Below are 14,532 nucleotides of genomic sequence, written 5' to 3' on the forward strand. Positions count from 1 at the left end.
AAAACAAACAGTTTACATAGAAAGAAGACAAAAGAAAAATAAATAGAAAAAAAGATTACAAATACGTAATTAATTGCAAGGATAATGTTGTTCTTCAGAAGTATCTTGAAGACACGTTAGCTGAAAATGCTAAAGGAGACGTGTGGGATTGGAGAGATGGCCCAGCAGTGGAGGGCACTTTCTGTTCTTTCAGAGGACCTGAGTTCAGTTTCCAGTACCCACATGGTGGCCCGATCTGCAGCTCCAACTCCATGGCATCGGATGCCCTCTTCTGGCCTCCGAGGGCACTGTGCACACATGCACATGCGCATGCACACACATACATAAAAAAAATATTTTTAGAAGGAAAATGCTAGAGTATTCTATATGTATTTTTAAACGTATATGCCAGGTATGGTGGTACATGTTTAGCTACAGCAGCCAAAAAGCAGAGTCAGGTGGATGGCTATGAATTCAAGGCTAGCCTGGTCCACATTGTGAGCTCCAGAACAGTCAGAACTGCACAGACAGAGAGACCCTGTTTCAAAAATAATGTGTGTATATATGTATGTATGTATGTATATGTATGCATATATGCAAAGTATTCTATAAATGATATATATTTGTACAAATGTGTCTCTCATGTATAGTCATATCTGTTCTTGGAGAGATAAAATTAAACTCTGAAGCAAGAAAACAGATGGCCAGGAGATGGAGGGAATGTGGGGGAGAGAATCAACTTTTGTGTGAATAGCCTCTTAAAAACAGGCTTTTTTTTCATATTTTTCATACTTAAAATATGTATTAAAATGACATAGTATTTACACTTAGATTTCCTAGGCTCCTTTGAGGTAGATTTTAAACACACCTTTTAATTCCAAAATTAAAAGATGAAGAAAGGTGATTATGAGAATAATTAACAAATAGGAGTAAACCAATTTCTTCAGAGACCAACTTCCAGTACCCAAGTTAATATTTAGGAGAATTTATATGCTGGATAAACGGGAAATGGATTCAAACTTCACTGTTAAAAGACACCAACATGTGCTAATATTCCTTCAATGTATTTAATTTTAAATCTTGGATAGCAAGGCTGTAAGTTTTGAAAGACAGCTTTACTGTTTTTATAAATAAAACCATTTGTTCAAAAAATAGACAGGTAAGAAAATACCCCTGCAAGCAACACTAAGTGAAACTGTTCACTCACTTTGCTTTCTAGGGGGAAACACAAAGATTGAGAGGATGTCAAACAGCCATTGATGAAGTGACCAAGCAAATAAGCACATATATGTAAAATATCAGTTTGTTTTTATTTCATGCATTCCTGTGTTCGCCTACAAGTATGTATGTATGTAAGTGCACCATTTGCATGCAGGAGCCCATGGAGTTTGGAAGAGGCATCGGATGCCCCGGAGCTGAAGTTACAGGCAGTTGAGAGCCACCATGTGTGTGCTGGGAACTATACTTGGGTCCTCTGCATCTCTCCGTTATTGGAGCAAACAATTATAAACAGTGGTTACATGTCTAGAGTGTGTCACTGTTTTCCCAGTATGTCACACTCCTTATGCTTCAGGGTGGTAAAAACAACCGTAAAGTAACAATAGCATCCAGAAAAAAAATGAAGAAGGCCATAACACAAAGCTGACCACCACAAATATGACCACCATGAAGCTGACTGACGTAACGCTGACCACCATGGCTTTGGGCCTAGATGCTCTTACAGGGAAAGCAGTGAATACTGAGGCCAGAGGAAAGCAGCTACCAGGATAGATTCACACAACCGAGTTACACCTGGTGCGCTCTCATTTATTACAAGGGATGGGAAGGTCAACTGGGCTCCCTGGAGAGTTCCAAAGAAATGCCAGCTATTAGTTTAAAAGATGGAGAAAAAGATGGCTTGGCGGATAAGTCTTGCTCACTAGCAAATGCTGTATGTAGGAACTAGAAAACAGTGCTTGTATTTTGAGCATTTTTTCTGAAAGCCGCAAAAGAGTTGCTTATTTGTCCTTATTAATCCCCCGTCAACATGTGCTTGTGGGGAAGGTATGTTGATAGCCTCCTTTTGTTGTTGTTTGTTGAGATAGATTCTTAGGTAGTCCAGGCTGGCCCAAACTATATAGCCAAGGATGTCCCTGAACTGCTGATCTTCCTTCTTCTACCTCTTAAGTACTAGGTCTTAGCTGCCAGGCTTAGGAAGTGCTGGGGATCAAACCAGGGCTTCCCAAAGCTAGGAAAACATTCCACCAACTGTGTCTCATGCCTAGCTTTCCTCCTATGTCTACAAATAGATTTCAACAAAAGCTGAAGTTCTCTAAGAGGGTCTGTAGTCTGACTCTCGCTGCGTCTAGTCTAGCTTAAGGAGTCCACTCCCACCTCAAAGAGCTGATATTTGGGGAAAACCCTCATTTCCACCAAGTGAGTGAGATCAACAGGCCAGACAGGAAATCTATGCGATGCAGAAAACTTAGCAAGCAAAATGGGGAGTGTCCAGTTTTGGGAACTCAATAAAAATGAACAAAGAAACCCATACAAAGCCCATCTTTGTAGAGTCTCTCTCTCTCTCTCTCTCTCTCTCTCTCTCTCTCTCTCTCTCTCTCTCTCTCTCTCTCTCTCTCTCTCTCTCTCATTTTTGTTCTCCATGACTTCAGATTAGTACCTGCAGCACATTGTAAAGAATCGGTCATTATGTTTGAAAAGAGTCAAGGACATTATAAAAAATGCAACAACATTGAAGGAGCAGGTGGCAGGTGGACAGAGTGGTGCCGGAGTGGAGCCCAAGGTCATGAGCACGGCGATTCTGCACATAAAGGGATATCAGCCAGGGTAGAAGGATGGCCTTGGCCTTCCGGATGCCCTCAGCCTTGCACACTGTAGCCGTTTAGTGAAGTGGTCCATTGTTCCCTTCCCCAGCCCTGTAGTAATCTGTAACTACAGGACTCTCTATCTGCAGGGCCGCAGCTTGGCCCCAGGGATTAAAGTAACAGAAATCTTACAACTCAGGATGACTCGTCTCAGGCAGAGTGCCAGTTGAAACTGAGAATAAACAGCAACCCGAGTCACAGTCTGCACTCAGTAATAGATGCCAGCAACTAGCTGCTGTTATCGTTATTTTTATTCATTTAACTCCACATCTTTAAGTATGTGAGACTGGAGACGGGGTGGGGGGAGCACCCACTAAATTGCTGCTTCACAATTAACTAAGAAACCGAGAGCTCCAGAAAATAGCGGCATGCAAACGCCCCCTTGTGGTGCTGACTGTTTCTTTCACTCAGCGCTCGCTCAAATCCTGTCCTCTCAGCCTTTCTTTGCTCAAGTCTTGCCTTCTGCATGAGGCCGCCCTCACTCTGTCCACACTTTTGAAGATCCCCACTGGCTCCCGTCCACGCCATCTCCCCGAACTATTATCTTTATCCATCATTCCCCGATGTCTTTTCTATTGCTACCAAGCCAGGCCTGGTGGCAAATGTCTAGAATCCCAGCACTTAGGAAATTGGAGGCAAGAAGGTAAGGAGTTCAAAGCCAGTCATGGCTACATAGTGAGTTGGTGGCTAGCCTGAGATGCATGAGACACATGAGAAGAGAAGAGGAGAGGGGAGGGGAGGGTGGCAGGGGAGAGCAGAGGAGGGCAGGGGAGGATAGCAGGGGAGAGCAGAGGAGGGGAGGGAAGGGGAAGAAGACAGAGAGAGCAGGGGAGTGGAAGGGAGGGGAGGAAAGGGAAGAAAAGGTTTAATTTGGGGCCGTGAATACAGTTCAGCAGTAAGGAGCTAGCCTAGAGTTCAGTTCCCAGCACACAAATAAATCAGTAAATACTAAATTCCTGTGCATAAATAAGTAAGTTCTAATACATGGTGTATTCATTTGTCCTGTTTATTTTTTTTCATCTAATCCTGGTAAAATACAAGTCCTGTGATGGCTGGCACTTTGCCTTGTCACCTTTTCTATCTCAAGCACCTAGAGAGTGCCTGCCATCCTATGTGTTGAGTAATCAGCTGTGTCTTCCTGTCTGTCTGTCTGTCCTCTCTGTTACAAACAAGGTCCGTGTATTTACTTGGTCTCAGTTGTGGCATTGTTCACAATAAGTAAGAATACTGGTGACAAGAGGATGTAAGTTCCAATTAGTCTCTGGATACATGATGTACTTTCCGAACAAAAGTGTCCTGAAGGGCTGGAGAGATGGATCAGTGGTTAAGAGCACTGGCTGCTCTTGCAGAGGACCTGAGTTAGCAACTACCTGGTCCCTCAACCATCTATAACTCCAGTGCCAGGGAATTTAACACTCTTGGCCTCTGAGGGTACCAGGCATGCAAATAGTGTGCAGATATATGCAGGCAAAATATTCATACACATAAATTTTAAAACATATTCATACACATAAGATTAAAGCATCATGACTTACTTTATTTTTTTGGTGCTAGGCATTGGATGTGGGGCCCTGTGCATGCCAGGAAGCACTGTACCACTGAGGGACATCTCCAGCTCTTTGTGTCATGCTTGTAGATGTAATGCACCCTAGGGCCTGGGAAGTCCCCCCTCCAACTTTATATCCTAAACATCTTGGGGAATAGTTTTAATTTCAGTTGGAAGAATGAAAATGATCTTTGATTCAGGAACATATACAAAGTATAAACATTAGAAAACAACAGAAAGAAATATACTGTGGATTTTCTGTTCTAATAAATAATAGGGTCCACCATGAGCAAAAGTAACATGAAAATAATGTCGCCATTACCTAGCACAGATGGAGGGCTGTGGTTTGGACAGTTCAGTGAATGCTGGAAGCGACCCCTGGGAGAGACACTGCTGCTCTGCCATGTTAGAGAGGGAGTGACTGAAGACCAAAGATGAGGTTTCATAGGGCACTCACTGACCAAGCCAGGACGGGACCCTGGTCTGCTATCAGACCCCACTGCTCACCATAATGCTGTGTCTCCACTCATGATGGGTCATATTAAATTACAGCACACAGATGAAACCACACACACACACACACACACACACACACACACACACACACACACACACGCACGCACAGGGTCTCGGGCTGTCCATATATCCATAAATAAGCTCAAGATAGACTCTTTCTGGCAGTTAGATAAAAGCCAGCATTCCTCAGGAACCTGTGAAACAGGTTTTGAGTCCCCAGGAAGGAGTCCATTCCCTGATCTCCGGCAGAAGGGACATATGGCTCTCCGACATGACATATACCTGTGGTATCTATCAGTGTATCAAGACCCACGCTGGCCTCCAGGCTCCCTCAGTATCACAAGTACTTGCTATACATTTCAGAATCCATACTAGCATACTAGCCGACCTCACCTCCTCTTCTATGACTGCCTCCCTCCAGCTACTAGTTCTCTGTATAATCTGCCTAACTGTCCATGGGATGGACTTTCTCTCTCTCTCCTCTCTGTCCCCCCTCTCTCCCTCTCTTGCTATCCTCCCTCTCTCCATTTCTCAATCTCCCCCTCACTGTGCTCTAGTCTCTGTCTCTTGCTCTCTCTCTATCTTCCCTCTTCTCTCCCACTTCCCAAGGCCTGACCATGTCCAGTCTGCTTTCTTTTCCCTCTGCTCTGGACTCTTCCAGATGCCTCCGGATATTTCCTTTCTCTTATTCACAGTAGAAAAAACTCCCCCCTAATAATGGAGAGTTCATGTCAATAGTTATTTTATTTTGCTCCCTGGCATACAGCACACACACACACACACACACACACACACACACACACACACACACTCACACACACACACTTTACAAACACACACACACACACACACACACACACACACACACACACACACACACACACACACACACACACACTTGATTCCAAGATGGGATCCAGGGCGGGCAATGACAGCTGATGTTTCTGAATTCTGAAGCTCTCTGTCAACATTTTTTCTGTCTTGACATTAGCCATAGGACCCAGCAAAGGCCATCCCACTAAACTGTCACCTTTCTGCAACTCTGTTTTCTGAACAGAAATATAAAAGGAAAGATGGGTGCCATACATAAGTAAACATTGAGGAAAGCATTTTTCTATTCCTAGCATCTTTTTTTCCAGATTGAAATTTTAAATTACATTTGGGGTACATGTGTGTATCCATTCAAATATGCACATGCACCGTGTACACTTGTGGAGGTCAACTTGAGGGATCAGTTTCCTCTTCCACCGTGTAGACCCTGTGGATTAAACGCAGGTCATTATGCTGAGCCATCTCACCGGCCCATTTTTTCCCCCCCAGATTTTAAAACACTCCCTTGTAACAGGAATTGCTATGTTTAACATAGTGGCTGTTCTGTTTCCTGACCCCCAGATAAGTTTATTGGGATGCACAATGTACCAACCACACTCCCCCTACCCCCAGGTCTTGAGGAAATACTTTTCTTACTCCTTGGCCTCTCTGGCTTCTAGTCTCTCCTGAAATTCGAATGCAGACTCAGCCTTAAGATCATCTGTGCTCTGGTTTCCTCCTCGGCTCTTCTCAGGCAAGCTTCGGTCCCTGTCATCGAGGGGCATCAGGGTTGGCCACAGCAGGTTTCCGGGTTGCCTCTGTTCGGGTTCTCTTTTCGTCTCTCATCCACCCTACGCCTTATCTTTGGAGTTATTTCCGCAGGCCTGTGTTGACCCTCTCAGATCCCAAAGTCAAGGACAATGACTTTTCACTGTCTCCATTTCCTCACCCCTGCAGTTCTTGTGATTTTGAGACCAAGTCTCTCCGTGTAGCCTGCACTAGCCCGGAACTCATGATCCTCCTGCCCCTACCTCCCAAGGGCTGGGACTGAGGTGTGTGCCTCCAGGACCAGTTCATCTCTTGTGTATTTGGTTTCTTTCCCCCATAACACTACACTCCTTCCACACTACAGAAGCAGGTTTTTATTCTTATTTTTAATATTTATTTATGTTCATGCCTGTGTGCCTAAGTGTATATGCACCATGTGCATGCAGTACCCATGGAGGCCATAAGAGGGCATCATATCCCAGAACTGGAGTTACAGGCTGTTGTGAGCCACCATGGGAGTGTTGGGAACCAACTCAAGTCCTCTGGAAGAGCAGTCAGAATTCTTTACTGCTGAACCATCTTCCCAACCCCATAGAAGCTGAGATTTTAGATGTTAAGCTCTCCTTCCACTGGCAACATTCCCTCCTCTTCCTCTGCAGGACCCTGGCTCCTCTCTGAGTAGCGTGAGTGTCCATGACAGAGAAGCTCTTAGCTGTAATGACCCATGGAGTTCCTATCAGACCAGAAACTAAAGCGGAAGCAGGCTGCAGAGGAGGGTGAAGCCACTTTGTAGCCTGCACCCCCAAGTCTTTTCATGGAAGTCTTTGCCATCAGGCTTCTGTCCTGGTGATTTCGTTTTATCCTTGTGCCAATGGAGTTTCCACAAATCCTTTTCTTTTAGGGTGATTCACTCTCAGCTTCATCACACGAGTCTTGACTTCACTGCTTGGAGATGAAAATCCATATTGTTTGTCAGAGGCAGAAGGCAACTGCAGTGTGAATATTAGAAAAGCAGAAAAGTTAGGGCTGAAGAGATGGCGCAGTGGGTAAAAGCACTTGTCACAAAGGCAGGAAGACTTGAGTTTGAATTCCCAGGACCAAATAAAATGCCTGGTGTAGCCATCTCTGTAACACCAGTGCATCATGGGGCGATGAGAGCATCCCTGGGACTCACTGATTGTCAACTTAGCTCCAGGTTCAGTGAGAGGTTTTTATCTCCCAGGCATAGGATGGAGAAGATGTCTTCTTCTAGTCTCTGTACCTGGGCACACACGTGCAACACACACACACACACACACACGCACACACACACACACACACACACAGTCTAAAAAGTATATTCATAAAAATAATAGAAAAGCTAGAAAATGTGTTTGTGAAGGGGGTCCTGGCAGACATTTGCTTGCTCTATTAGGAAATGCTGAGCTTGGCTGCCGCCTCACACCCATAACCTCAGCATTCAGGAGGCTGAGGCTGGAGCATGGCTGTGAGTCCCAGGCCAACCTGTGTTCTAAAGTGTGTACAAGGCCAGAAGGGGCTATGTATAAAACCTTGCCTCAAGAAAGAAGTATTAGTATTGGTACCAAGCACTATTTGAGAATTACTATGCAGTAAGCACCCTCCAGGTTCTTCACGGCCACCCCATGAGGAAAACACCACCCACTGCCTTTAACATTTTACAGATGAGCAAATTCAGACACCAAAAACAAACAAGAAGACAAACCAAACCAATCAGGAAGCAGCAGAAACAATACAAAACCTCCTTGTAAGGAGGCTTATAAGGCTTTAGTATTAAGGCTCATCCTTCTTTGTCACTGGTCGGGAAGCCCCGTCTTAGTACATTCTGTTGATTTCCTGGGATGATTTTGTAGCTGTATTCTCTGTTTGTTTTAAGCTTCATTGGTTGCAGCACCCTGGCAACCTGTAGCTCACAGGGGCCGCTAAGGCAGCTGAATGAAAAAAATAGATAAAAAGAAAATGACATACATGACGGCTCCTAGGTATGGTGGAGAAGAAAGTTTATTATAGATACGCGGGAGAGCATAGTCAGAGGCAGAGACGTGTGGGAGAGTCCAGAATGGACATGACCAGACTGAGCTGGGCCGCGTGGGAGAGGGGAAGGGGTGGGGGAGAGAGGGAACCAGGTGCAGAAGCCGGGAGGCCAAAGGTACAAACAGTGTGGGTAACCAAAATGTCTGGACTATGTAGGGAAGAGTAGCCACATCCCTGGGCTAGAGAGTTCAGGGTAGGAGATGGGGTAGCCAAGTCAGGAGGACCCTGTAGTAGGTAGAGACTGAGGGACACCCAGAAAACCTGGCTGCTAGTGTCCGCTTTGACATGTTAAATAGGCACCTCAGCGGCTCTTCTCGGGTGTGAAATTTAACAGTAGCCTACATCGGAGCCGGTGGGTGCACCCGGCTAGGTGCGACCTGGAGATCCATGACACCGGAGCCCTGCAGGCACAGGGATGCATCAGCTTTTGGGGTTATGCGACTGGGGCTCGCCGCACTCGGGCATCTGGAGACTTTCCATGCTTGCAGCCTGGTGAGACCAAGCATTCCTGGCCCATATACGAGCATCTGTTGCTAGGATGGTCTGTCACTTGACATCTGGAGCGCAAGGATCCTCTTCTCTTTATCTTCCTCTTTTCACAGCGGAGCCCATCCATTCTTATGCATCAAGATCTCTTTAATTCTCCGGAAAGCTCTAAGAGGTCCCAGGCTTGCTCCGCCCTCCGGGCCACGTGAGCGCGGCTTTCCTAGGCCCTGGAGAGCAGCGAGGACGCTGGAGGGCGGGCTCAGAGTAAGACACAAATGGACGTGAAAAGATTGACAGTCTGGGGGGCGGGGTCAGAACGGACTTAGAAAGCAGGTGCGGACCTTGAAGGGCGGTAGAGGGGACCGAGTGATCTAGAGGTCAGATCCTGGAGACAAGCGCTCGCCGGCCATGTCCAGACTCCTAAAGGACCTGTAGAGGGTGGCTCCGGGGTGAAGATTCAGGGTTACTCTTGAACTCAGAGTGGAGGGAAGAGCCGAGAAGGCAGGCACCAGGGCGAGGTAAATGAACCTTGAGGTGTGGCTCCAGGAGCACCAATGAACTTGGAGAATGAACTTGGGAAGGGTGGGCACCAGGGAGGGGCTAATGACCTGGAGGGGTGGATCCAGGGGCACCAATGAACTTGGAGAATGAAATTGGAAAGGAAGGGCGGGCACCAGGGGTGGAACCAGGGAAGCTTGGAGGGAGGACCCGGTCCGAGAGAGCAGAATTGCAGGGACAGAAGTGTTCACTTGGCGGAATGGATATATAGGGGGCGTGTCAGGTCCAGAAGGCGGGTTCAGGTCAGGCTCCTGAGCTAGTTCCAGGGGCTAAAGAACCCGGAGGGCGGGACGGGCACTAGGGCGGGACTAATGGATCTGGAGGGTGGATACCAGGGGTGACGAACTCGGCGGAGACAGGGCTGGTGCCAGGGGGAACCTGGAGGACCGAGTCGCTAAAGGAGGCGGGGCTGGGGGGCGTCTACTGGGGAGCGCGCGGGAGTCCACGTCAGGCCCAGCACCGCCACCCGGCATCTGCGCCAGCGGCAGAAGGAAAGCTAGCCAAACAAGGGGCAGAGCTGAGGCCAAAGCCCTCGGGGAGTGGGCGTGACCTCTGTTGTCCCGCTCAATCCCTGCACCCCTTCCCTGTTGGCTTGGACCGATGAAGCGCACCGTTGGAGGCCAGGGAAGCTGAGGTGGTGGCTAGGGCTCTTGGACCACCAGCGACCTCTCAATCGCCCCTATGGCACTACCTGGAGCCGAGGGCACGGCAGACACGCCACGGTCCCCAGGCCGGGGCGACTCGGGGTGCTCCTCCTCCGGGATGTGGGCCGCACTTTATGACTTCGATGCGCGCGGCGAGGACGAGCTGAGCCTGAGGCGCGGCCAGCTGGTGGAGGTGCTGTCCCAGGACGCGGCGGTGTCAGGCGACGAGGGCTGGTGGGCCGGCCAAGTGCAGAGACGCCTGGGCATCTTTCCCGCCAGCTACGTGGCGCCGTGTGGCCCGGTGCCGCCGCCTGCGCCGCCCCTGCCGCAGCCCTACTCACCGGTGCATGTGGACTTCGAGCGCCTGGAGCTCAAGGAGCTGATCGGAGCTGGCGGCTTCGGCCAGGTGTACCGAGCCACTTGGCAGGGCCAGGAGGTGGCGGTGAAGGCGGCACGCCGGGACCCTGAGCAGGACGCGGCGGCGGCGGCCGAGAGCGTACGGCGCGAGGCGCGGCTCTTTGCCATGCTGCGGCACCCTAACATCATCCAGCTGCGGGGTGTGTGCCTACAGCAGCCGCACCTCTGCCTGGTGCTGGAGTTCGCGCGCGGCGGGGCACTCAACCGCGCGCTGGCAGCCGCCGCACCGGATCCCCGAGCTCCAGGCCCCCGCCGCGCACGCCGCATCCCCCCTCACGTGCTGGTCAACTGGGCGGTGCAGATTGCCCGCGGTATGCTCTACCTGCATGAGGAGGCTGTGGTGCCTATTCTGCACCGCGACCTCAAGTCCAGCAACAGTAAGTGAGACTAGACCCAAGGGAAGGGGGTGCCAGGAGCAAAGAGAGGGGTCTGGTCTGCCCAGGACTCTGAGAGCTGGAAGACAGGCCCTGATTAACTTGTTTTAGGTCGGTTTGTGCTCACCCTGGCGTTATTACCCTTGGGCATCTTTTTAAAAGACAGGGACCGGCTTGGTGGTAGGTAAATTCTTGTTACTCTCTGGACCCGCAGGAAACCCCAGGGAGTGTTTATATGTCTGTATAGGTCTCCCAATTCGTTTGCACAGGACTTTGCCGGCCCTGACCTTAAGCCGAGTATGTCTAGCCTGCTCTCCGTCATCAACCCCCCCTCCCCATTTCCTTCCACTTTACAAGTTTCTAATGCCTTTTTCTGGTACACACTGCAAACACAGGACTTAATGCATTCCAAGCAGGCACTCCCTTGGGGTGCTTTGCCCCCATATCATCTCACTGTGAACATGGGTTCTTGTCCTTTGGGCTTCCCCAAAACTTTACCATTCAGATGTCTGTATATGAAACATGACCTTACTGTTGTTTGGAGGAATCTTTCCTACAAATTGGAAGCGCCCATCTGGGCTGAGAACAAGTGCATGGATCCTGTACTCTACTGGAAACCTGAAATATCTGATTGGTGTTAGTTACCTTATCTATAAGTCAGAGTGGATTTCCCAGATATTAGCAGAGAGCTGGCATGTGATCTAAACACAAACCCTACTAAGATTTGCTGTGTAAGCGAGCTAGAGGATTGCTGTTTGAGGTTGCTTTTTCCCTAATGAAGAGCCTTCCCCTCCTAGAGTGAAATGGAGTCTCTTGCAAGACTAAAGGATTCAACCAGAGGTGGTGCTGACCAGCCAGTGTTGCATGTCCATCAGACCTCTGAAACCTGTTGGGACAGGTGCTAGCTGGAAGGACATCAGTGTCTTCTGCAGAAAGACAGTAGTCAGGGGAATGAATGGTACTTTCTTTGTATGCTAGCACGGATTTTCTTTTGCTATCAAATCCTTCAGTAGAGAAATATATTTGAGAGTTACAAACATACTTTCTCCATTATGCAAATTATGAATAAGTTGAATGTTGTAGCTATGCATGAGCATTGAATGGCCCTCAATCTCTTCTCCCAGCCTGTCTAATTTAGGTCTCAGCTGTTCCAGTGATGAGTAAGTAGGGAGTCTAAGGAAGCATGTCGTGAAGAAGTGATGGTGGTCATTGTGTGTGTCAGCTGACTGAATGAAGGTCCCTGAAGTGGTTTGCTTTAAGAACTGTGTCATACTAATGTGCAACATGTTTTTCTCTCATGTGTATGTATTTATGCATGTCCAGGTGCACATGTGTGAGGGGGTGCATGTGTGTGCTCCTGCATGTGAAGGCCTGAAGTAAACCTTGAGTGTCCTTTCTTCAGGTGCCTTACACCTTTTTACTGGGATAGAGTCTCTCATGTCCCTGGAATTCACAAGATTTGGCAAGGCTGGCTGACCCATTGAGCCCCATGAATTCTGCCGTCTAGGCCTCCCCGCTGCTGGGGTCATAAGTGTGTGCTGCCACACTCTTGTGGGTTCTGAAGATGGAACTCAGGTCCTGTCCTTGCACTTACACAGCAGACACTTTACTAAGCTGTTCTCCTGCACCACAGCATGATCTTCAAGGAGCTTTATTTATATACATACTTCATAGTTACTACCATCAACCGTTCTTAGTTCCTGAAGTATGTTGTCATTGAGAGCAGTATGCATGTAGCCTGCTGCCACAGAACAAGGTAAGACCCCAGCCTGACCCTGGAGGGCGTCTGAAGAACAGTGATAGTGCATCATACTATCCCCTCCTCTGCAGGAGCTCCATGATAACCCAGAACCTGGTATTCTGCAAGTTCATTCTGTCCAAATTAGTGCTCAAGATGCATCAATCCTCACACCGAAGGTACAAGGCTGTAGCTACTGCTTTTGCATTGTACCCAGTCTGGTTTGGTGGATGGTTCTTTATTTGAGTATGCAGTTGCAAGCACATGCATGTGGAGACCAGAGGGCAGCCTCGGGACTTTTTTCATTCCTCCAGTACCTTTTACCTTTTGACTGAGACAGGCTCTCTGACCTAGAAACTTGCTTATACTAGACTAGGCTGACTGGCTAGTGAGCCTCAAGATTCCATCCGTTTCTTTCCCTGTGCTGGGATTACAGGAATGCACCAGCACTCCCAGCTTTTTGCACATGGACTCTCTCTTAGGCACACATGATCGCAAGCCAGTGCTTTACTGTCTGGGCTATGTCGCTAGTCCTGGCTCGGGGCATCTTGAGGGCCATACCACATGTTCACCAGCAGTTTATCACAAGCAGTTTATGTCTGTCAGGTGTGATTAAAGCACAGGAGGGCATGGGAAGCCTTGCTTACACTCTCTCACATAAAAGGTGAACCTTTAAAGAATTCCCAATACTTTGAAATCGTTCTAAAATAAGTTAAATGGTTTCTGTTGACACCAGCCAACGTGAGGCTGCTGCATGTCTGGGAGACACTTTGTACTTCGGAGGCAGTTCCTTCCTAACTTAGCTTTTGGAAATCTTTTGCCCTTAGAACAAACAGCTCCACACCCTAGGGTGTTTTTAATCTCTTCAAAGACAGACAAGGCTTCCTTTATTTTAAAATGTTGCCGTTGTAAGCAGCAGATAGAGCTCAGTTCCTAGAGTGCTTTCTTAGCTTGAGGCTCCATCTCCAGCACCCCAGAAACTGGGCATGTGGCAAATTCTTGTGATTACTGTACTCAGAAGGTGGAGGCTGGAGGTTCAGAAGTTCAAGGTTATCCTAAGATACATGCTGAGTTTGACGCCAGCTTGGGCTATATAAGACCTTGTCTCAAAACACTAAAAAGCTTTAAATAAAAAAAGCACTTTAAATGGATTAGTTGGCCAGACTCTAGCTTGGCCAAGGATTTGTTGTGATATCACCATAATTGTAATTACTTAATTAGAATGAAAAGAGATATTTGAATGTGGCCTGCAGTGTCCAAATGACGATGAGGCGCACAGGGCTCTGTCCTTGATGTCTGTTTTATCTGTTTAGTGGACAGATGAGGTATTTTAGAATTCCCTCCAGTGTAGGAGGCTTTCCCTTCTCACTCTGACTGGGGAGTGTAGCAACATGGCTTTGGCAGGCTGTGTTTGACTGTGTTGTTTGCTGACGGTGGTAGTGAGTTACTGACTGCACACAGGGCCTTGAGTCAATATTGAGATTTGCTTCGCTCTGCAGTCAACCCTCGTGACTGAACAGTAGGAGAGGGCTCACACCCCACTCGGTGGGGGGAATTACTGTTTAAACAAAGGTTTGAATTCGTTGGAAGAGTGTACACGCTTTTTTTCTTCTTCTTTTCCTTCTTTCTTTTTTTTTTCTTGTTTTTTTTTAAGACGTGGTTTCTATGCAGAACAACCCTGGCTGTCCTGGATCTCACTCTATAGACCAGGCTGGCCTTGAACTCACAGAGTCCTACCTGTGTCTACCACCTGAGTGCTGGTATTAAAGGCATGGGCCACCCT

General features: G+C 48.0%; 1 protein-coding gene and 1 long non-coding RNA gene across 2 annotated transcripts in view; one reads left to right on the top strand and one right to left on the bottom strand.

Annotated features, from left to right (window-relative positions):
• Nucleotides 1-5,744: 5,744 nt before the first annotated feature.
• LOC143273350 (uncharacterized) lies at nucleotides 5,745-9,809 on the bottom strand. Its single transcript, XR_013051383.1, has 3 exons — nucleotides 8,240-9,809; nucleotides 6,370-7,469; nucleotides 5,745-6,160 (listed from the first exon to the last, which is right to left on the bottom strand). It is a non-coding gene; the product is annotated as an uncharacterized LOC143273350 (long non-coding RNA).
• Nucleotides 9,810-9,907: 98 nt separating this feature from the next.
• The window catches only part of Map3k21 (mitogen-activated protein kinase kinase kinase 21), a 37,171-nt gene continuing 32,546 nt past the window's right edge, over nucleotides 9,908-14,532 (top strand). Inside the window, exon 1 of the mRNA XM_006982494.4 lies at nucleotides 9,908-11,014. Coding sequence (XP_006982556.1) covers nucleotides 10,258-11,014 — 757 coding nt within the window. The 5' untranslated portion in view covers nucleotides 9,908-10,257. The remainder of the gene's footprint in view (nucleotides 11,015-14,532) is intronic.

This window comes from Peromyscus maniculatus, chromosome 5 (genome assembly GCF_049852395.1).
Source record: "Peromyscus maniculatus bairdii isolate BWxNUB_F1_BW_parent chromosome 5, HU_Pman_BW_mat_3.1, whole genome shotgun sequence".
NCBI classification, from domain to species: domain Eukaryota; kingdom Metazoa; phylum Chordata; class Mammalia; order Rodentia; family Cricetidae; genus Peromyscus; species Peromyscus maniculatus.